Here is a 24,029-nt window from a genome sequence, read left to right as displayed (position 1 = left end):
AATTTGAGATGTCAAAACAGCATTTTTTTTTGTTTGTTTACTTTCCTCTCTTATTTTATAGGAATTACTAATTTCTATGTGTTTTCTCAATTAAAAGATTTTTTTTACTTTGCTGGGGGATTTTGAGATGAACATTGACACAAAGGTTAAAGTAACTTCAAAAGGCCTTCAATTTAGTATTAGTACTATGCATCTACCTCCATCTTTCAGAGTATTACTGTTCGGCATGTTCTGTCTAACCAAAGAACAAGATTTTCCATGCTCTTTGATCTTTTAAAAATATATTGAAATCTGAAATCAAGTGTTTTGCTTGAGTCTTGGCTTTGCTGGCAACAGTGATCTGAATAATGTAATAGCATGTAGAGTACCCCAATAACACCTAGAAAAAAAAAAACAACAAAACATATCTTCAGATTCAGTTCAGCTATGTCTAGCAAATGATTAAAAGCTCTGAAGTCTGATATGGATTAAAAAAAGGAGTCATAAACAAACAAGAAAGAAAAAAAAATAAAAGAAGAATAAATAGAAAATAAGAGTTCCAGTTTAAACAACCCCATTTTATTAAAAGACTGTTCAAAGTGCAAATGTCATGCTAAGACAAGAACAAAATCTCTACCCAAAGTTACACAGAAGGCACAACTACAATATTTTTATAATAGCCATAGTAGAGAGTTCATTGGAAATCTTGCCAATAATGCAAAAACAATGCCACAAAAAAACCCCCAAAAGCATATAAACCCTTTCATTTATTTCTTTCACATTATCCATCTAGGTTAGAGGGTTTCTACATAGTGATAGTGGGGACAGTTAAGACTGTTTAACACAGAGACAGATGCCAGATGTATGCATGTAACAGTTACAGAGGAAGCATATGCATAGTATCAGCTCTACAAATAGTCAGGCTCCCTAGGCACTCCACAGTTTTGAAGCTAAGGGAGGGAATGTTTTTATGTTATAACATTTTCCCTTGGTGATAGCAAATTAGCTGCCTTGTATTCAGCTTCAGCTGGAACTGCAGAGTCACTCGAGAGCTTACAAATAAGTTTAGAGCTCTGCTAGACTGTTTCTTAGGTACCTGAGAAGTGGTATACATACTGAGCCTTAGCACAGGTACCTGTGGAACAGGTGAAAACAAAACAGCAAAAAAAGTGTGATTCTTTTTCCCATAAGACAAATTTTTTTACCTTAATTCCTTACAGAATTTGTTCAAGGTCAGGCTGAGTCTTACTTTCAGATATGTTGCTTTATTTTTGTCTCCTTGGGAATTAAAGAAATTCTTCTTCTTAAAGAAAAACAAAGCAAAGTTACATTTTTATGAGGAAACACAGAGGCTGTTTTTGAAGAACCATGCAGTAGATATTTGGGCTCAGATTTCTCTGCTTTCCATTATCTGTGATAATCAGAATTCAAGCTAATAATAACTGTACAGGTCTCTTACTTTTTTTCTCCTTTTTCTCCAATAAAACAATAAGTCTGGGAGGAGGGGAACCCATTAAAATAATGTTGTAAAGCATACATGAAACATTAAATGGAGTAAATATTATAGTGATGAGTTCCAGTAAATTAAAATACTGCTTTAAATACCCTGAGAAAATTGACGATGACCCATACCAAGCATAAGTTTTACTGCATTTTATAGCTTGTCTTCCCCATTTCTAGTGATGTAGTATCTTCATCATCTCTACAGAATAATGATTTTCTTAAAGAATGTCAATAGATTGATGTTAACTGGCTTATTCTGAATACTTCTGGAGCTTTAAATTTAGCAGCTGCATCTTTTACTTGCTTTTCCAGAACAGTGTTTAACTTATCTAATGCCTCACTGCTGATTTCCTTTGTAGGATGTTCAGATAAGTAAGCTGAGGGCACAGTTAACAGAAATTACCCTGACTGCATCTTACTTAGTGGTGATATTTGTAATTTGCTTTTAAGTCTATCTCCAAGACTAGAATACACTTTTTTATAAGAACATGGCTCAGATTAGAGGTTGCTAGATGCCAGAAAAATAGCTTCCAATAGTTACCAGGCTTAAAAAGTGAAGATATTAGTGAAAACAAAGAACGCATAATGACAACATCTTTGGAAATAATTCCCCAAATTGACAATTTTTCTTAAAGCTGTCTTTTGTTGTGTCAAAGTAGTCTGAATCAGTTCAGAAACTGAAGCTATAACAAATGAAAAGATGACATGTAAAAAGGTGAGTCTCAGTTGAACAGCTGAACTGCTGCACATAAAAGTAACTAATAGGAGAGATTCTTCTGTATTAGTGGTGTTAATATCTATAATCGCCTCAATCCTTGAAATATAAGAAGGTGATCTGTAACTTAGAGTTCTTGATGACGGATCTGGGAAAAGGAAGATATGAATATTCTTAAGATATCTTCAGTTAGTGTCTTTCAGAAATTAATCCACTGTTCATAGAGAATATGAAAATACGGTACTGAATCTGTTTACATGTATAATTCCCTTTGCCAAACTGATTATATTTAGAGAGTCAGATTTGAAAAAGACATCCTTAATTATCCTTTCTGATTGATCTAATTGGAGCACTATCCTGGCAGAAAGTTAAGTAGGATAGCATTATGAAACTTAAATTGCTAAGAGAATTTGGGTTCTTCATAAAGTGACACAAGGGTAATCCCATTCTGCAGATCTCTTTGGAAAGTGGTAACAACACACCAGCAATCTTCTAAATAATAGTCTAAGGGACCCTCTAATTATATGATAATGAATATGTTACTTAGCATGGAGAGGACTCTACATGAAACTCTTAAAAGTTTCTTTCTTTTATAAGAAGATACTTCTGCATCTCTATGTCCAAGTGAGAGCTCCTTAAGATGTCTAGACAACCTAAAGTTTTTTTCTGAGAGCAGCATCATGAAAAGTGTTCTTCCTCCTCTTCTATCAGATGCATTGTAAACCTTCCATGAAGTCCAAAGTATATGACTCGCTTATGACATCAGCCCTTGAAGCAGAGGATGTTACCCAGTAGGGTTTTCCATCTATCAGTATAAAGCCCACATCATCTCATTATGGCTGTTAAAAGAGATTTTGAATGTAAATCCAGGCATACTGGCAGGAATGTGGAGGAAAAATATTCTCTTTCACCAAAGTGACCATTCAGTTTTGAATGGTTCAGCATCCATGCAGCCTTTGTAATTATTTTTATGAAACTTTGCAAAGGAAAACAGGTAGCATTTGAAGAGCATTACTGCATTGATTTTGTTTTGGGAAAAACCAGGCTCCTACACAGAGGCTGACAGACTTCCACTCAACAATCTACCTACAGTCAGGATGTAAACAGAGCCATCACAAGAAAATAGAGGTTTCTTCAGAAACCTGTCACATCTCTCTCCTCAGTGGAACCCTCCTCAGTCAATATCTGTAAACAAGTTGTCATATCCAAATTTGAGGCAAACTTGCAAAGCTAAAAGCTTGGTACCTTCTAATTAAAGATTTGTACACTGAGATAATTGGCAACCGGAAAAGAAAGTTCAGTGGTGTAACATATAGCTCATTGCTGGTGGCTTGATGGTCTGACAGATGGAGATAGCTACTTTAAATTATGGAGATTTTATATTGGTATTTTTAGGAAATGTCAACTGTGGTAGCAACAGCATGGTTATATTTTCATTAATGTTGTCTTTTCTTCCCATTCATTGCTTTTGTTTGTCATAATCACTTGTTACCTTTTGTCTCTAACTGTACAATCTGTTAATATTTGTATGGGCGGGCTCACAATGGTCCTGGTTAATGACTCAATTATAAGCATTGCCACACTACAATATGCAGCATTTACTAAGTGCTGCAAATTAGATATGGAAATCATTGATACTAAAATTATGACTAGCTCAGAATAAAGTTAGTAAAAAGAATGTGAATATCATGGAAATTGTGCAAATGATTACACAAATTCAGTTAAGTTTCAGATTTAAGAATCATTGCTTTTGTAGATGCTAGTGCTGAAACAATCCCACTGTAATATCTTTTGCACTGCCTTGATCAAGAGTGAAAATGTGCTATATTAAAAATGTGCGTTCTAAAAGATCCACAAGACTGTCCTCTTCTGTTAATTACTGCAGTTTAGTTTTCCTTCTTTCTCAGGATACACCTTGGGGCTCTAGAACAAAGATTTATAGTTTAAAACTATCAATGTGCCATATCGCTAAAGTTTCCCAGTAGCTTCTCAGCTAAGTGCAGGGCTGGTACAGCTAACCTTTGTATATTTTTTGCCCCGGGCTACGAAGACTTTCTTATGTGGGATGGGGAAAAGATCAAAATGACTGTTTCATGACTGTTTATGGTCTTTTCACTGCAAATTAGAGTCAGGGCCAGTCAATGTATAGGCAAACAGTGGAAATCAAGACTGGGTGTCCATTTTTTTCTTTCTCCTCTATTATGAAGAAATGAGATGTACTTTTTACTAGTTAGACATTTTCAGTTCACTGCCAACTATAGAATTGTGTTTGTACCACTGAGAAAATTAGTGAAAAATGTCAAGGGCTGTGAGCTGTGTCTGGATCACAGGTATAAGCTGTTTTTCTGCTGCAGAAGTTTTGACATTGTTGTGAATTTTGGAAGCAGAGCCTATCCCTGTCTGTGACTCACAGGTCTGATTTGCCTCCAGAACAGCAAGGCAGAGGCCAAAGACCCATTGTTGGGATCTGTGGACCAGCCCGCTGTGAGGATGGAAAATTTTCAGGTAACACAAATATTTTCTTTCTCTTATATTGTTTTTAATAAAGATATGTGATTGTCATTAAATTGTAAGCATTTAATTAAAGCATACTTCTGTAAGAAATGTTTTAAATTTTCCATAGTGCTCCCTGTAATCCTGAAATATTCCTCCAATATTTATTGTCTGGGACAAATGTGAACTAATTTAATTCTGTGAACTAGAATTAAATCCATAGGTCATCATGCTTTCATGGCTTTTGAAGTGTTTTATGTCATAAAAATATAAAAAATATATTGTCTTTATCCTGTGTCTAGAGAACAAGCAAACAAAGCCAACGAAACAAAAACCCAACACCACCTGTGGGAAACTGTGTAAGGATTATAGACCTCAGAAACCTGTATTTATAATATCAGGAGAAAAACATGAGATCCAAGAGGTTTACAAATGTGCAGTCCACTCTCATTTTACTGCCAGTTATTTTGCTAATCTGAGCTACATAATTGCTTTGCATGACTGAAAGGAGCCTTTTAACAGACAAGCCAATATAAATACTCAGATAGGAGACAGCTCTGTTTAATAACAGCAAGAGAAGTATAGAAGTATTTGTTTATCTCTGCTCATTTATGTCAAAATCAATTGTAATTAAACAGAAATCCAACCACAGAGGTAATACTTTAGCTGATTGTTCTCAATAGAAATGTCATATAGACCCAGTGTTTAGGATATGCCGAAGCACACATTATTTGTCTCCCGTAATAAATATCTACTTATAGCCTTTCCAGTTCTTTAGTAAAGGCAACTGCCTGTCTCAAATTTAACAAAAAAAAAAAAAAAAAAAAAAAAAAAAAAGAAGAAAATGAAGAAAAAAAAAGTAAGCCACTATTTCATGTAAGTTCTATACAGTTTTCTGGTCATATTTTAGGAATTACTGAAGTTCTGAAAAGCGGAGTTAATTACATCCTCTGTTAGATATTATATGGCATTTATTGTCCATCTGCTTACACATATGTACAGAAAATACAGATCTTTCATATCTATTTAATGTATTAAAAATATGAAACATATCATTATTTTATTAGTCTAAAACAGGTACTGGTGTTGGTGGAAGTTTTTTAAATAAAATCATAGAATGGTTTGAGCTGTAAAGGATCTTAAAGATCATCTAGTTCCAACTCCCTTGTCATGGGCAGGGACACCATCCACTAAACCAAGTTGCTCCAGCCTGGCCTTGGACATTTCCTGGAATGTGACAACCTGTTCCAGTGCCTCACCACCCCCAGAGTAAAGAATACTGTGTTTGTGGTTAGACCAGGGAAATACAAGCTGCAGAGAATTTTACACTTTATTTCATAACTGAGTAAATTCTAAATGGAAATATTTTCAATAATGAATAAAAATTCACAACATCAAGGGTGATCTCCTACACAAAGCAGTGTGAATTCTATGTATGCATTCATAGACAGAATTTTGTCATGTGAAAAAAGGATCATCAAAGATGTGCTTTACTATTCTCTGTAATGCAATGAAGAATAGAACATTTAAAGAGTGAAGGTATTATGAAACTACATGCTTTCAAAAAGAAGGCAGTATATATTTTGAAATGGGTCCTCTGGTTTATTTTTTATTTGGACCTGTTAGTTGATAGTCATTCCACTCAATGAAATCAACCTTTGAAGCATCCCTTACAATTAAGGCTTATATTTAGCTTTCACATTTATAGAAAAGAATTTAAAAAATAGTCAGGTAGAAGAAAGTGTTTATGCAACAGCAAAAACTAGACATCCCCTGTTGAAAGAGAAAAAAGAATATCTGAAAGACAGTCTTTCCTAGGACAGTTAAAAATAACAAAAGCTACTGGTATTTTAAAATATTTAGTGTTATTCATGAACTTAGCTAGCCATATTCTTATTTAGTCTTTATCGATGAACAAATGGCAATAAAAAACTACATTTTTAAATATTTTGTGAGTAAGAAGTTCTTAGGGAAGAATGCACTTGAATGACAATCAGTTCAAATCTTATAAATTATAATGATCTTAACTCTGTCTGCCTTGTTTAACTCCAAATAAAATTTGATAAAATAGTTTACAGGTTTTGTGATGAATAGGATAGCATAGATCTAGCTGTAGATCTAAGTCTATGCCTATTTATATACCCAGGAAATCCAGGGGTAATCAGATTTTAAATATACCTAGATTCATTTATTTACATAAATATATATAAAAGCATATATGTATATGTGTATATACATATATTTATAGTCTGATTTCCCATATATAGGAATCTTGACATTTAGTATCAAATTGTATGAAGTACTTCAATACAGACTATAGTGTTCTTCATCCTGTAAGTATAGTACATAAAATATTTCTTGGAATTGTTTGCATGCTGTTTACCTTAAATTTGGGGGTTTTTTGCTTTGTATGTATGTATAATTTAAATAATTAGGGACCAGTTAAATTGCAGAAAACATTGTATTTATTGACTTGATTTTTCGACCAAGTTAATGTTTAAAAAAATAATAATTCTTGAGCTTCCTCTTTTTTTATCATTATGCCAATTTAATATAATTAGTGAGTCAAAATAAGATATCTGTTTTAGCCATTGAAAGGAGCCAGCTATCTAAAGCATTAATTAATTAACTTCATAGTACAATATATTTAGGGTGAAATCAGTGCCCATAATTACTTTTGTTCAATATTTATAAAGAAATTGTAGGAAATTGTAGATACCCCAATAAAAGAATATTTTGCTTTTAGCTTGCTACAGAAGGCCGATATTAAATATAACTCATCTGGTACTAGAATAAAATATGTAAGATATGTCTTCTGTTGTGCCAAAATACATACCTTACATTACATTTTATATGTTGCCAATATTACTTTCATCCTACACCATCTCTGTATTTCCATCCAAAATACATTTCCTATCTAGGTAACTGTTGTTTACAGATATCTTGTTTCATTTTCTTTCTACTGCTGATAATTTAGCAGTTCTATTTTAGTGTATGTTCTCCCCTAAGTGCATAAAGCACTTCTGACTGTTTACCCTTAAAGCTCCAGAGAGCTAGGAAAACCTCTACACTGCTTCTGTTTATTGTACACACATGCACTGTTAAGGGTTTATTTTCAATGGGAGGGAGACAAGCACAGAGATAAAGACCGATGGTGCATATCACTCTATCAGCACATCTTGCATATAACCTATTTTACATATGTATTTATATATTTACCTTTAAATTGATTCTATTTTCTCATATGTACTAATTTGGCCCTTGGTGGTGATAGTTCACTTTGTGTTTGCGGTTTCTGCTACTAGTACAAAAATCCCTGTTTGATTTTCTTCACTGTGTGGTAGCTGTAGCAGTCAAAATTACAGGCTAATGGTGAAACAAACATCTTATAATGTATGATAATCAATACTCAAAATCCATTCTCTATGATGTGACATAAAATAATGAAATGCAAAGGCAGAGATTTTCAGGGCTAGAGAACCAAAGCTCATGCAATGCAGGTGGGTTTCAAATCAAGGTCGTTCTGTGTATTTTTGGTTTTGTTTTGGTTTTTTTTGTTGTTGTTTTTTTTTTTTTGTTTTGGTTTTTTTTGTTTTGTTTTTTTTTTTTTGTTTTGTTTTTTTTTTGGTTTTTTTGGGTTTTTTTTGCTTCATATTTAATTCAGTCACTGCTACCATGTCCAGAGAGCAGAAATGGAAAGTTAGTCAATACAGTGAGTTAAATGCAAGTATAATAATTGCTTTAAAAATACAGGAAATGAGAAGGGAAAAGAAAATAGAGCATGAAATATATACATAACTTGTATATACTACATGACATATATCTCTTTTACTTAGAGATTGCCAGCAAACTTTGTATTTTTATTGGCAGTAATGAATAATCTAAACAATGCAGAAGGCCCCTCCTCATAAGCAGTGTATGTGTATGCATGTGTGTGAGAGCTAAAAATGTAAATCTTCAAACATAACTTGGTTGCAATAAATTAACCTAATGAGTGTTGAAAATCTCAAAGCATAGTTTTTGGCACAGAACAGAATACCTACTGAATAAGTTTGCAGTACTTATTTCCAGTGACTGAGAACTTCTCTGAACTTTACCTTTCAACTGAGATTGTTTGTTTCAATCTTAGTTCAGGGAATATTTATTTTTTTAAAGAAATACAGTTCAGTCGAGTTTTAGAAAAAGTGTCAGTGTCAAAATAGAATATCCTAGTTCTATATTTCATATAAATATATATATATGCATATATACATATGCACGTTGTCAATGTACAGAGTAGAGGATTATATATATATATATATATATATATATATATATATATATATATATATGAATATTTATTTAATTTATTTAAAGATAATATGACATAAAACTACTACCTGAGAGACAGAATTTTCCTGCTACAGATGTCTTTTTTGTGGTATAATGAAATAGACTGTCATGTTTGGGTTATTTTTTTGTGAGAAAGGAAGGAGCAAAGAGGGATCTTGCTTTGATAGAGTAATTGAAAAGAGAGGAGCAGAGAAAAGTACCAGTCCATTGATCGCCGAGCCGTGGGGGCTTTTAGCCACTCGGCACAAAGCTCGGATAGCTGGTACATCTGAGGGTCCACCAGAAGAACGGGAGGGACACTCGGGCTGCTGAAATCCTGCTCGTTTATTGAAGGGTCACAGAAGGGGCAAACAGGGAGACAACGAAGCAGAAGGGAGGCAGATTCCGAGAGCCCCGAAGGGCGGGGTGAGGATTCTTTTACTGCGTAGGGGTAGGAGGGTTTAGCATTCGAGGGTACAATCAGGAGAAGGCTAAAGGGAGGGGAAATATAACATTAACCAGTGGGGAAAAGGGAAAGGAGTGTTCTTGGTGGAAGAACCAAAGGGAAAACGTGGAACAGAGAAGATTCTAGGCTAAGGGGCAGACTTGAACAATAACTGACAGGACAGGGGGAGGGTACAATTCTCTTACAAAAGGGGGTGGAGAACTCATACAACTGCTGTTTCCCATGGCAACCCTAGACTGACTTCCCCAACCCCTCCTCCTACATCTCCCCCGTTTTTATTTATTAAATAAGCGCTTCCCAACGTTTTAAGCAACATACGTCTAAACAAAAATAAAGCAACCGAGATAATGAACATTATCAGAAAGATCCAAAAGAGTCCCTTGAGGATGATAGCAACCCACCCTGGGACACCCCATTGAGATAGTAGTTTATTCACAGGATCTACAGTCGAGGTCTCAGTCTTGAGGTCGTCAACTTGCTCTTGGATCCGCTGGATATTAGCTTGGATGGATGTGCTCTTTGATGCCAGATTGAAGCAGCACATTCCTTCAAAGTCCTCACAGCCGTGGCCATGGGCGAGCAGTAAGAAGTCAATAGCAGCCCTATTTTGCAGTGTGGCGTGCCTGGTGACTTCTTCGTCTGCTAGCAGGTCGGAAAGGGCAGCGGATGTGGCGTTGGCCTGCTTACTGAGCCAACACTCAAGGTGAGAAAGCTCACCTTTGAGGGCCTTTGCTGCAGCATACCACGGTAAAAATATGGATACTGTGACTCTCTTCGTCTTTCCCCAATTGTAAATTTTTGAATCACAATTTTCGTTGAATTGGTTATAGGATCTCTTTTTGCGAGCCAATTTATTTTCATTTTTCCAATTTAAAATTTGGGTTTTGTTCAGTGTCAGTGTGGTAAACTGCCCAAGGCTGCAGGGGCCTCCCTGGATTTGGGAGGGAATCCCTGCCCACACCCTGTCCCCACAGATGAGAAAAACCCCCCTGGGGAGCACCCTGGGAACTGAGGAGGACCTAGATACGATGGTCGAGGTGTAATTGCACCAATTTGCTGCATGGTATCTCCGATCGTGGGGAGATACATCGTGTCTTTTTACTTCTTGGGCACCAGCCGGGTGGAGTTTAGCCATTTGATCCCAGTCTTTCTGGGAGGGCTGGTACCTAAACCTGACACAATATGTTGCCTGAGAGGAGCCCAATAGATCCAATTCTTGGGGCTCCTGCGGTGCATGTGGCAGAATCCTCGTCCACTCATCCCAGGTGTCCACAGGATTAGGTTTTTTTCCTGCATATGGATAGTCGTTTGGCGACAGGGGGACTCCTACCAGGCACGTGGATAACGGATTGTCCACACTTCCCATGGCCATGCAGAAGTTGTCCTGCTTCAAGGACTTTGCCAGCGTGACCCATATGTTTTCTCTCAGCTGTGGGACTATCCAGCTCCTGACCGGTGACAGCCAGATGATGACGATCAGGAGCATCAGATGTTTCAGAGGTGTCCTCAAGGCGGCAGTCATCCTCAGCGTCTTGTGATAAAAGAAAGCATAACTTGAATGATAAATTTTCCTCAGTGGTCCCTCCCCAACCTCCCCCGTTTTTATTTATTAAAGAAGCACTAAATAAAATTAGAGAAAAGGGATAAGGATTGAGGGAAAGGGGAGGTTAGGGGAAAGGAAAGGGCACAGGGGGCGATGGGGTAATTGGGTACGTAGAGTTCAGCGGGGGAAAATATCTCCGGGTAATCATGACACGTGTGACGATATTGGGAGGAACGGTCTTTCTTCTCCTCCTCTTCCAGGCAGTGGAAACTCCATCCAGCGATGAGGTGTTCTCGGTGGTTTGCACCAAGGACACATTGTCTTGCTGAGCTGGCACCTCTACAAAGGGCTTGACATATTTCCCCGGAATCCATCTTGGTCCTTTATCTGTAGAAACACAGGCATACCCTCTCCCCCAGGTTATTAGAGGGAAAGGGCCCTGGATAGCTTTGGATTCTGGGTCCTTTATCAAGACTGGTGGCCTCTCGGCGAGTTGCGCTCTGGTGTTATTGTGAAAATGGCGGATAATAGGAGGGTCAGGCTCCCTTTCTGAGCAGTTTAAAAAATTCAGGACATACAGGGCCTTACATAACCTTTCGGCTGGGCTCACTGTAATGTCCGGGTCATGTTGTTGTTCAAGGAGCCTTTTTAGATTTCTATGGGCCCTCTCTATTATTGCCTGTCCTGTAGGATTGTGGGGAATTCCGGTGGTATGGGAAATTCCCCACTGTTGCGCAAACTCAGCGAAGCGCTTTGACGCATAGCATGGGCCATTATCAGTCTTTATGTGAGATGGGACTCCCAACGTAGAGAATACCATGAAAAGATGTTTAATGGCATCCCTGGTTTTTTCACCTGCATGGACGGAGGCAAACACTGCACCAGAAAACGTGTCAATAGAGACATGTATGTATTTCATCCGACCAAACGGCTCGAAGTGTGTTACATCTGTCTGCCATATCTCTAGCGCTCCCAACCCTCGGGGATTTGTCCCCGTAATGAGGGAAGGGAGAGCAAAAGATTGGCAGCTCGGGCAGGTAGAAACAATGGCTCTTGCCTGTGCTATCGAGATCTTAAATTGTCGCACAAGAGCCGGGGCATTCTGATGGTAAAATGCATGGCTGAGCCGTGCTTGCTGGATTATGTCTGGTAAGGTGGTTGAAGTGGTTGCGGATATTTGTGTTGACATGGCTAGGAGGTCTGCTTTCCGATTACCCTCAGTGATCTCTCCGGGTAAATCGGTGTGTGCCCTTACGTGCATGATATGATAAGGTTGCTCTCTATGGGAAAGTAGCCAAATGAGATCAGAGAGTAAACTGTATAAATTTTTGTTTGAAACTTCTTTGAGGAGGGCACCTTCGGCCCTTTCTGCTACCCCAGCGACATAGGCCGAATCAGTGACCACATTCAGAGGCTGTTGAAATTTTTTGAATGCTCTCACGACTGCGGCGAGTTCAGTGATCTGGGGGGAACCCTCAACCAGTTGGACGTCAGACTCCCACTTCTGACTGTCCGGGTCCTTCCAAGTGATCACCGATTTGTGGGATCTGCCCGACCCATCGGTGAACACTGTGAGAGCACCTGGAATTGGTGTTTTACTTCTAAACATTCTTGGGGCCAAATGCAATGTATCCTTAAACAATTTATGCTTAGGATAGTGAGCCGAAATTTGTCCGGGGAAGCTGTCCAAAGCAATGAGCAAAGTTTCATTAGTTTGCAACAACGAGTCCAATTGATCTAATGTAACAGGTAAGTAAATGCACGCAGGATCACACCCTGCGAGGGTTCGGAGGTGGTGTCGTGCCTTCATTATTAATGTGGCTAGCAATTCTGCAGGGGTCGTGATCGTCCTAGAGGGCTGGTATGGTAGGAAGAGCCACTCTAAGATGACCAGGGGATCAGATGCTCTGTTTTCCCACTGGAAGAGAAGTCCATGGAGGTGGGGGCACTTACCCAACACCGCGAAGTTCACGGGAAGGGTCCGGACCACATGGTGTGCCTGGCGAGACTTCAGAGCAACAGCAACCTGTTGCAGGGCTTCCCGCGCGGCAGGTGTCAGCTCGCGCGGTGAGGCGAGGTCTCCGTCGCCTCGAAGCAGACAGAAGAGAGGTGACAGCTCCTCAGTCGTCAGTCCCAGGAGGGGGCGGATCCAGGTGATCGTTCCGCACAGCTGCTGAAGGTCTCGCAGAGTCTTCGGATCCTCGTTGATGGTCAGTGTCTGTGGCGTCACTGTCCTTCCCGTGATGAGGAATCCGAGGTACCTCCATGGTGCTGAGAATTGGATCTTCTCTTCCGCTATCTGGAGCCCTGCAGCTTTGATAGCCTTAATAGTCTTGTCCAGTGTAGCCTTTAGGTATGTCGAGTCAGAAGCACAAACTAGCACATCATCCATGTAATGCAGGATGATGGCCTCAGGGAAAAGCCGACGCACAGGTGATAAAATCTGCGCTACAAAAGTCTGACAGAGCACAGGGGAATTTTTCATCCCCTGAGGCAGGGATGTCCAATGATATCTTTTAAAAGGTTCAGCCCTATTCAATGATGGTACAGAAAAGGCGAACCTGGGAGCATCCCCGGGGTAGAGCGGAATGTTAAAAAAGCAGTCTTTGATGTCTATCACTGCTAGCTGCCAGTCTCTGGGGAGCATAGAAGGTGACGGAAGGCCTGGTTGAATGGGACCCATATCTTCTATCACATTATTAACCCTTCGCAGGTCTTGGAGCAGGCGCCACCTGTCTGTGCCAGGTTTTCTAATTACAAAGACAGGGGTATTCCAAGGGCTGGTAGAAGGTGTTAAATGCCCAAGTTTCACTTGCTCGTCTACTAATTTATGAAACGCACTCAATTTTTCTGATGGAAGGGGCCACTGATCCACCCAGACTGGTGTGTTGGTTTTCCAGGTCAGGGGTGGGGAAGTGCGCTCTGCAGTGGCCCACACTAAAAATCCCACGAAGGGCTAGGGATGTCGAGGCGGGCTCCCCATTGGGATAAAACATCCCTTCCTAATAATAGTATGTTTGAAGAGACAACAAAAGGTCTCACCGTTGCCAATTGTCCTTCCGGACCTTCCACGCACACAAGATGCCTACTCCTCAGAGAGTGGACCGCTCCGCCCACACCAGAGATCCTGCCGCAAGGGGGCACAAGCTCCCAGTCGCTGGGCCACCTCGCCTGGGGGATGATGGTCACGTCAGCTCCTGTGTCTGCCATGAGCCGCATCTGCACCGACTTTCCCTGGAAAGAAAGTTTGGCATCAATTAATGGTCTTTCTTTACATACATTTTGGGTGAAGAAAACATGTCTCTCTGTGTCCGGGTCATCGTGGGTGTCCAGTACGTAAAGCAAAGCAAAAGGATCTCCTTTCCTTAAAGTAAATGGCGGGTGGTTACAAATGACAGAGACGGTGATCTCCTCTCCTGGTGGAAAACACACTACCTCAGGTAAGATGGTGATTTCATTCGGCGTGTTGAAAGAGTCTTCTAAGATGAGCACGGTGGTGTCCCGACAGTCGTGGAGGGGGCCCAGGAACCCAGCAGGAACTCTCGTCAGGTCCTCATCCTGGAGAGAGATGGTGACGCTGCTGCGGAGGACCCGACGATTGCCCTGATTTAGGGTACCTGTCCGGCGGAAGAGGCGGAGTCCGTCCTCGTGGCTGCGCTGAACTGCTGGACTTGGCCGCGCGGCCACTCGTCCTCCCTGATGGTTGGAAGGCTGGGATGCTGAGAAGGGCCACTTGGTGTCGTCGCGCGGCCCCTCCTCGCGCTCCGCCGCCAGTTTCCCGCTGGCTGGTACCCTTGTCGCTGTAGATGAAACTGGTGATCTTGATAAAATGGGTTCCTAGGATATGGTCTTGGGGGGGGCAAGATAGGTTGTTGAATCTGTGGCCAGTGGGGACAGTTCACCTGGATGTGACCCAGCTGACCACAGTTAAAAGAGCGCGTATTTTGTAAGTTTATCATGGCCTCTCCCACCCCTTTGCTGACAGCCAGGGCCACCGTGTGCTCCATTGACATTGCCTTTGTGCAAGCCTCCACCATCTGAGAGATGGTGGGCTCAGGGTCCTGAGGTAGTGCACGGAGAATCTTTTTTGTTTCCGAATTAGAATTAGAAATGGCCATCTTTCGTAGAAGCTCTGCACGAGCTTCTGCGTTGTCTATTTGTCTCTCAATGGCCTCTTTCAGTCTATCAACAAAAGTAATAAAAGTCTCCTCAGGCCCTTGCATGATAGAAGAAAAGTTTTGGAGGGGGGTCTTACCATCCGGTATCTTCAGGACTGCCTCCTTTCCCGCTGCTGCTATGTCCTGAAGCAGCTCCTGTGCTAGTAGAATTTGGTCCTCCGGACTGCTGAACTCCCCTTCTCCAGCAAGGGCTTCCATTGCCTCGTCCCCCACTCCCACCACCTCTGCGAGATCATACTTGCGCAGGAGTGGTTTCAACAGTTTTTTCCAATGAATCTCCCAGAGGTCGCATTCGGTGGGAGAAAACAGTGCCTTAGCAATATACTTTAAATCATGGGGGACTAGCAAACGTCCAGCAAATGTTAAGTCCAGCCCATTTTTAAAGAAAGGCGAGTTTCTGCCGTAATCTTTGGCAGCCTTCCTTAACTCCTTCACCTCAGCGTATGGAATTTGCTCCCACTTTGGCTCCCTCCCCCGCCGGAGGATGACCGGTGCCGCAAAGCTGCCCAAGTCCCGTGCCAATTCCAAATCCCCATCCTTAATTGCCTCCTCTCTGATCTTTGCCCAACCCCCCCCCCCGACTTGTTGGAATGCCGGGGGCTGCCACTCTCCTCATCCTCTTCCGAGGATGAAGCAGGCTGGGTTAGGGCACGGTGCCTCCCCCTGGCCGGTGGGTCCTGGAGACCGTGCTTCTGACAGGCCAGGATGGCCTGCTTCCGGCCAGGCCTCCTCCTGGTTCCGGTAGAGTGGGAACTGGCAATGGCAGAAGAGGAGGAGGCGTGTCCCGACCCACCCACCGGGGTGTGACTTTCTGGTGGGGGGTTCCCACCCATGGGGGCTGGGCCCACTTGGGGGCTGGTCCCAGCCACAGGGGGCCCACCCAGGGGTGTGGTCAGAGGGAAGGAGGGGACGGGTCCCGACGCAGGGGCGGCACTCGACGGAGGGGGGGGAGGAGGCGGGGGCGAGACGGCAGGAATTTTCTGGAGTGAAGGAGAAGGAGGGGCGCCATCTTGGGGCTGGTCTTTTTTCGCCATGAGGCAGGCGCCATTTTGTCCTATTTGTTCAGTTAAGTCCTCTAAAGAGCAACAGGGTTTCAAACTAGGATTAGGGTCTCTGGGGTGGAGGGAACAGGAATGACGTGTGTTGGGGTGGCCAGTCCCAACACACGAATGGGACAGGGAGGATCGGGAAGCAGCAGAGAGGCGGCAGCAGCTCTGTGCCGATGTATGGCAGGATCTGTCTCCCTATCCGCCCTTAGGGGAAGAGGGAATAGGATTGCGGGGGGAGGAACACGAGGTAGGTGAACTGGGGACCCAACTCTCTCCCTTCTTTTTTAACAAATTAAGAATGGAATGAAAAAGCGGAAAAAAACGACCGACTGAAATCCTCCCCTGAACTTGTAAATCGTAAATCTTTCTCCCAACTCTTCCCCAGAAATCCGGCATCAAAACATCTTCCCGTGTAGTAGCAGGAAAATGTTCAAAAATAAATTTAACAAAAGGCTTTAAATCTCTCTTATTAAAAGAAATGTTCCCTAAAACAAGGTGGGACTTAATTTGGATATAAAACTCCCGTTGAGCTGGAGACAGGCGGTTGCCCATTATATCAGGTCTCAAAGCTAAATCACCCTCTTCGAAAAGGAAAAAAAAAACCAAAAAAACAAAAAAGGGAGTTGAAGCCTAGTCAGGCGTAAGAAAAAGCGAGATAAGCATACCTCTGAAGGACACAGGCATAAAACGGGGACATCGAAGAGGGGTCTGGTGGAACTTCTGCTGGTCCGAGGGCGTTGCCGCTGCTGCGCAGCTTGAAAGTCCGTCGGTTATCAGCAGAACCCAGGAGACAGAAGCCTTCCGAACTGAAAGGGCGACTGTCCCTGGAACTGGTCCCGAACGCCGCTTGCAATCCTGGAGAAGGCTGGTCACAGAGCAGGCAATCTCCAGGAGACGGTCAAGGACTGGACCCGCTGGTGTCTGTCCCTGTTCGGGCGCCAGTCGCCGAGCCGTGGGGGCTTTTAGCCACTCGGCACAAAGCTCGGATAGCTGGTACATCTGAGGGTCCACCAGAAGAACGGGAGGGACACTCGGGCTGCTGAAATCCTGCTCGTTTATTGAAGGGTCACAGAAGGGGCAAACAGGGAGACAACGAAGCAGAAGGGAGGCAGATTCCGAGAGCCCCGAAGGGCGGGGTGAGGATTCTTTTACTGCGTAGGGGTAGGAGGGTTTAGCATTCGAGGGTACAATCGGGAGAAGGCTAAAGGCAGGGGAAATATAACATTAACCAGTGGGGAAAAGGGAAAGGAGTGTTCTTGGTGGAAGAACCAAAGGGAAAACGTGGAACAGAGAAGATTCTAGGCTAAGGGGCAGACTTGAACAATAACTGACAGGACAGGGGGAGGGTACAATTCTCTTACAAAAGGGGGTGGAGAACTCATACAACTGCTGTTTCCCATGGCAACCCTAGACTGACTTCCCCAACCCCTCCTCCTACAATTGATTGTGCATTTCTGAGCATTTTATGGTAGCTAACATGCAGCAGGGTTTTATTTTTGTCTTTTGTTATAAAGCAACAAAATTGTTTACAAATATCCATACAAAGGATAGTTAAGCTTACAACATAAAAGTTAGTTGGACAGCTAATTAGTTGTTTAGGTAAACTTTTAAAAGTGCCAGAAAGCTTTTACTCATAATTGTCATGAATTTCATATGAGAGAAAAAATAACTTTACATATTGTTAGGGAAAATCTGGAAGGAAACACCTATTTCTCCTATTTCTGTAAGTCCATTTTTAAAGTTGGAGGCTGAGCTTGCCACAAGTCTACTCTAAAGGAAGATGAAGGTGTTTTTAAAGATATATTGATTTGGTTTGATTTGTGGAGTTCTGTTTCTGAGTGAGTTTTTTTGGAGCAGGAGGAGGTTGTTTGGTTGTTTCGGGATTTTTTTTTTTTTTTTTTTTTTTTTTTTTTTTTAGAGAGAGAGAGAGTAGCAGTTTCCCTTGGCTGTTTTAAAGCAGCAGCTGTTTGATGCTGTAGATGGTCCGGAAAACTAGATACAGAGAACTTTAGTGGAGGTGAACTAATGGGTGGAATGAGGTGTATAGCTATGTCCTTCATTTGTATGGCTCCCATTTAATTAAGCAATTGCCACACATATGTTTTCTCTTTGGTTATGCATACCAGTGCCATCTCATTCAAGTGAAATACAATCAAACACAACAAACTTAAATTTCTTCATTAGAATATTTTCAGTTCTGCCACTTTGTTACAGTCCTAAGGTTGGGGTTATTTTACTCCTGCTTTTCATCATGATAATTTTAGTTTTATTGGATACTAAAACCAGCATGTGGATTAATTTTCCTTGGAGATTATAGGATCATTGAATAGTTTGGGTGAGAAAGGACCTTGAAATATCTACCATGGGCAGGAATGTCCCTCACTAGATCAGTTTGCTCAAAGTCCTGTCTGACCTGACTTTGAAACCTCACAGTGATGGGATAACCACAATTTCTCTGGGAAATCTGTTCCAGTGTCTCACTACTCTCATATCAAAGAGCTTCTACATCATGTACGATCTAAATATGCTTTCTTTCAATTTATGCAGCCCAGGACACAATTGGCTGTCTGGGCTGTGAGTGCACACTGCTGGCTTATGTCCAATTTTTCATCCACCAGTAGCCCCAATCCTTCTCAACAGGTCTCTCAATCTGTCCATTCCCCATTCTGTATTGATACTGACTTCTCCAACTCAGGTGCAGGACCTTGCACTTGGACTTGCTGAACTTCATAATGGCCCCCACTTCTCAAGCCTGTCAATCCCTCTGGATGGCATCCCTTCCCTCCAGCGAACCAGATGCACCACTCAACTTGTTGTGATTCTAGGGTGCACTCAGTTCCATTGTCTATCTTATTAATATAGATAATAAATCATGTCGGCCCCAATGTGGACCCTGGAGGGACACGTCTCATTGTGGTTTCCACTTGGACATTGAACCATTGACTGCAGCTGTTTGCATGTGACCATACAGCCACTACCTTATTGATCTGACAATCCATCATCAAATCCATCAGTCTCCAATTTAGCACCAAGAATATTGTGGCCATATCAATATTTGACCATATCAATGGCCTTAGAAAAGACTTTACCTTGTCCACTGATGCATTCACTTCGTTGTAGAAAGCCACCAGATTAGTCAGACACAATCTGTCCTCAATGAAACCTTGTTGTCTGTGTCTAATCACCTCCCCATCTTCCATATGTTTTGATACGTCTTCCAGGAAGATCTGTTCCATGATTTTACCAGGTACATAGCTGAGGCTTACTCACCTCTATGAACTTTATGTTTAAGGCCCCTGTGTTACATCATTTTTCTCAACAATCAGTTTGCCCTGCTATCCCTGTACCTAATTCTTTCTTGCTTTTGGTGCTTTTCCAGGGTTTATACCAGACTTAGATTTTAAAGTCTTCAAGGAAGGGAGCAAATATGCAGAATGACACTTTTCCACACCATGGGATCATTAACAAGTATCATTTTTTGAACAAATTATCCTAATTTAACATCACTGTGACATCATACAATTTTAGCTTAATTTAAGTCCTATTTATTCATATCTTTTTAGAAATGTGGAAAACAGTTTATACTCTTGGATTACCATAGATGAACTTCAGTGTTTCTTTTGTCATGTTTCTGCAGTGCAATCATCCATTAATCAGGTGGTGATATAAGATTACTAGGAATTTATTTTCTAATTTAGAAAGATGATGATTGCTTAAATTCTCCCCATCTTTGGGTCAAAATGTTTGTTCTGCTTTTCTGAAGACTTGTTCTGCTTGTCTGTATGTGTGTTTCATCCTTATATTTAAAGGTATGCCAACAGTTTTTGGTCTAACTGGAATTCCAAGCATTTTTTAAATACTAAATTCCTCAAAAAATAAGTATTGAACACATATTCCCATTTTGTGAAAGAAATATTATTAAGATCAATGTATAGTTAACTGAAACCTAGAGATGATAAAAGGATTTATTCTATTTATTATTTTTCTTATTCCTGATAGTTGATTGGAGTTATGAGTATAATTATAAGACAAGAAATATTGGCCCAAATGTAACCTACTTAATGCAAATGACACACAAGCCAAGGTTTTTAAAACAGAAAATTTTGTTTGAATTGTAGAACAGGAAGTACCAAAACTTATGTTCTAAAAGTGTAGAAAAGAAATCTAATTTAACTACATTCTTTGAAAGAAATAAAGATATAGAAATTCTATCTGAAAACATCATCAGTTCAAATAGTGTATCACCATTTGTCATTCTTCCAAATTGTATGTATGGAGCAAATCCATTTTCACTTAGTTGCACCAAAACAAAAAAGGGGAAACTGATTACATGATCCATACTCATGTCTAATAAAATTGCAATATGCACTTTATGACAAGCTTATATTTAATGCATACTGATGGAAGATCTAGTTCTCTGTTCTCAGCAGGAAAAGTAGGCTTTTCAAGAAAACCTTTTTATTTCGTGACTATCACACAACATAACAATTACAAATGAAATGGAGGTGACAAAAAAAGAAAAAACAGCTTGCTGATTTTTATGAAGTGTTTGTATTTCCAGAAAGGCAGTCACTGCTCAGTTATTTGATTTGAAAAATTAATCCTTATAATTCCTTTTGAATTCCCTAAGTACTATTCACTCTTTTCTAGTATGAGTTTTACAGAATAAAGCCTAAAAGATTTCTACAGTAGATTAGTTTACAGATGAAGCTCAATTCCACTGAGAATGAGTCTTTTATGACCCTTTTATACTTCCATTGGGCTGTGTGAATGCTTTAATACATGGAGAACAGAGTTAAATATATCTATTGTCTCAACTAACAGGTTTATGCAAACCTTCTGAAATATTTTAATTATAGCTTCTTCTTTTTCTCCATAATTAAGAAACCAGATGTCAAGTAAGCCCATCATCCGATGATCATAGACTATCCATTAGCCTAAATAAATCCACTTATAATTAGAATTTTTTCTCTTTCTCCTTTGTTTTGCAGAACAAGAAGAATGTGTTAACTGCACAGATGAATGCAGAGTGCTTGGTCATTCTGACAGGTGTTGGATGCCACAGTTCCCTGCAGCCAGTCAGGCTGAGAATGCAGATTATCGCACAAATCTCTTTGTACCCACAGTTGAAGCTAACGTTGAGACTGAGACATATGAAACTGTGAATCCCACTGGGAAAAAGACTTTTTGTACATTTGGGAAAGACAAGAGAGAGCACACTATTCTCATTGCCAATGTTAAACCTTACTTAAAAGCCAAACGTGCCCTGAGTCCTCTGCTTCAGGAGGTTCCCTCAGCATCGAGCAGCCCAACCAAGACATGCATTGAGCCTTGCACCTCAACAAAAGGACCACTGGATGGTTGTGAAGTGAAATCAGGAGCCTTGGCTGAACCAAGCAGCCAGTACTTGTCAACTGACAGTCAGTATCTATCACCCAGTAAACAGTCAAAGGACGCTTCCTTCATTGCATCAGATCAGATGGCTAGGGCCTTTGCAGACGTGCACTCCCGAGTGAGCCGAGACTCGAGTGAGATGGACTCTGTTCTGGAGCAGTTAGACCGTTCAGCCCGGGATCTAGGCAGGGAGTCGGTGGATGCCGAGGAAGTTGTGAGAGAAATAGACAAGCTCTTGCAGGACTGCCGGGGAAGCGACCCTGTGGCCATCAGAAAGTGAGGGGGAAAATAAGGACAGGCTGGCAGTTGCATTCCTCTTCTGCTGATTGAAAGTAAATAAATGAATAAATTCCCTGGTTGTAACAGAATTACAGGAATGAAGGAAGACCAATGCTGCTTTAAGGCTTTTAGTGAACATCTGAAGTGCCCACAAGTATGTTCTTTTCACTGCTCTTTCTTTTTGACAGATAACACTGGTTTCATTTTGACCAAACTTTCATTAGGACAGAGTCAAGTACACCAAGAACAAAATGAAAGAAGGAAAGACAGTACCATTTTGACAATCTGATAGGAAGGTGTGAGAAAGATGGAATGGAAATATGTCTGATACTTTAAGACTGTCCTCAATAGCTGATGCTGACTTTACTGTTTACGTATAAACCCCGAGAAAAACAGGGTTGAATAATGCTGATCTGTGGTGAATTTCCAGCAGCCACCACAGGCTTCTACTGAAAGTCCTATAAAGAGTTCTTGTAGTAGTCCAAGCGACACCAAACATTAACATTCATTTGTGGTAAACATTTATGTACAAAGTTATCTGCCACAAATATGAAATATGAAAAAAAAAGAAAAAAAGAACAATAAAACAAAAATAACCATTCCAGATCATTATTCAAAAAACATATCCTCATCATTAATGAAGCACTACATATCATATTAAGATTAAATGTAAAATTATATAGTCCATCTTGTCCTGCACACACATAAGCTAATTCACTTGATAAAATGAAAAAAAAAAAAAGATTTTAATATCTATTTAGCATTTTAGTGTCCAACAAAGCTATAAATAGTTAGTGATAAGTTAAAAAAAAAAAAAAAAAAAGAAAACGAAATGAAGTAAAATTTGGGGAAAAAAGAGTTACCTTAACAGTAATACAGAAAAGAAATTAACATTATTAACACTTTTTTATTTATTTGTGGACACTAAAATAGCTCAGGAAAGTGAAAATGTCAGACATCCACAAAAATCACATGGTCATTTAAATGTGCAAATGTAAGATGATTCAGTGTGTTTACATCAAATGACATATTTTTATTGATTTATTGCAGATTCAGTGCATATGAGCCAAATTGTTGAGTGTATAAGAGCTATATTGTGTATTTTATTAAATTAATATATAGTTGTGTTGCAAAAATATTTGGGCTTATATTGTAAATGGCAAGTGTTGCCTCAGTAGCTGTCGAACTCTATGAGTTTTGTTTTTTCCTGCTTCCTTTTCCCCATGGAATATGGGAAGCAGTGCCTCAGAGCAAAGTCTCTTGTTTAATGTATGGTCTACGAAGTACTCCAGTACATAATCTGTTCAAAATATGTTTGAGTGAGCTGATGGAGCTAACTGAACAGCCTACAAATACATCCATCAGTCATGGTTATGTGCAGGTCCTTGTAGAAGCTTCTATTGCAAACCCATATTTAATAACAAAAATTACACTTGAACCAACATCTGGAACCTTCTTTTTTTTTTTTTTTTTCTTTTTTTTTCCCCAACACATGCAGCCAGCCTGTTCAATGTAGGATATTTGATTGAATTCTTCAGAGGTGCCACCATTTTAAAAGTTTTGGTATTAAGTTTATAGAGCTGAAAAATATATCAGTGCCAATGTGGCATGAGCAGTATTTTATCTGATTCTTTAGAGTGTGCAATGGCTTACTGCAGTTCTAGATAAATGCTGCTTATTCTGAGGGTTTTTTTTAGTCAGGTTTTCACTTGATCTGAATAATATTTGCAGAATAATTTAGAATAACTTGGGATATACTATTTCTACTTTTTATTATTGTTTCCTAAGAGTGTTTTTATTGCATTTGAAAAATTCAAAATTACTTTCGGATGAAACTTGGAAAATAACAAATGAACTTCCACAGTACAAGAAGAAGCAGAAGAATAAAATATTTAGCTCAGGATTTGTCCCTTATATGCTTTAGATACTCTGCTGGAAATACCACTATGGCACATTGTTTAAAAATTATGAATTTGGTTTCTTAAATTTAATCTTTACTATAAAAACATTTATAAAAGGGGTTGGCAATCTGAAATACCACAGGCCATAGTTTTTTATCAGTTCAAGAACAAAAGTTGACCCAACAGCCTATTTTGGTTTTGGGATTGCATTTAAATGG

The 24,029-nt window shown here is 40.3% G+C and overlaps 1 protein-coding gene across 1 annotated transcript in view; it reads left to right on the top strand.

Annotated features, from left to right (window-relative positions):
* The window catches only part of PCDH17 (protocadherin 17), a 98,720-nt gene extending 75,369 nt beyond the window's left edge, over nt 1–23,351 (top strand). Inside the window, exon 4 of the mRNA XM_053970797.1 lies at nt 21,229–23,351. Coding sequence (XP_053826772.1) covers nt 21,229–21,911 — 683 coding nt within the window. The 3' untranslated portion in view covers nt 21,912–23,351. The remainder of the gene's footprint in view (nt 1–21,228) is intronic.
* Nucleotides 23,352–24,029: the final 678 nt, after the last annotated feature.

The sequence above is a fragment of the Vidua macroura genome, chromosome 2 (assembly GCF_024509145.1).
Source record: "Vidua macroura isolate BioBank_ID:100142 chromosome 2, ASM2450914v1, whole genome shotgun sequence".
NCBI classification, from domain to species: Eukaryota; Metazoa; Chordata; class Aves; order Passeriformes; family Viduidae; genus Vidua; species Vidua macroura.
This window is presented reverse-complemented; position numbering and strand designations above follow the sequence as displayed.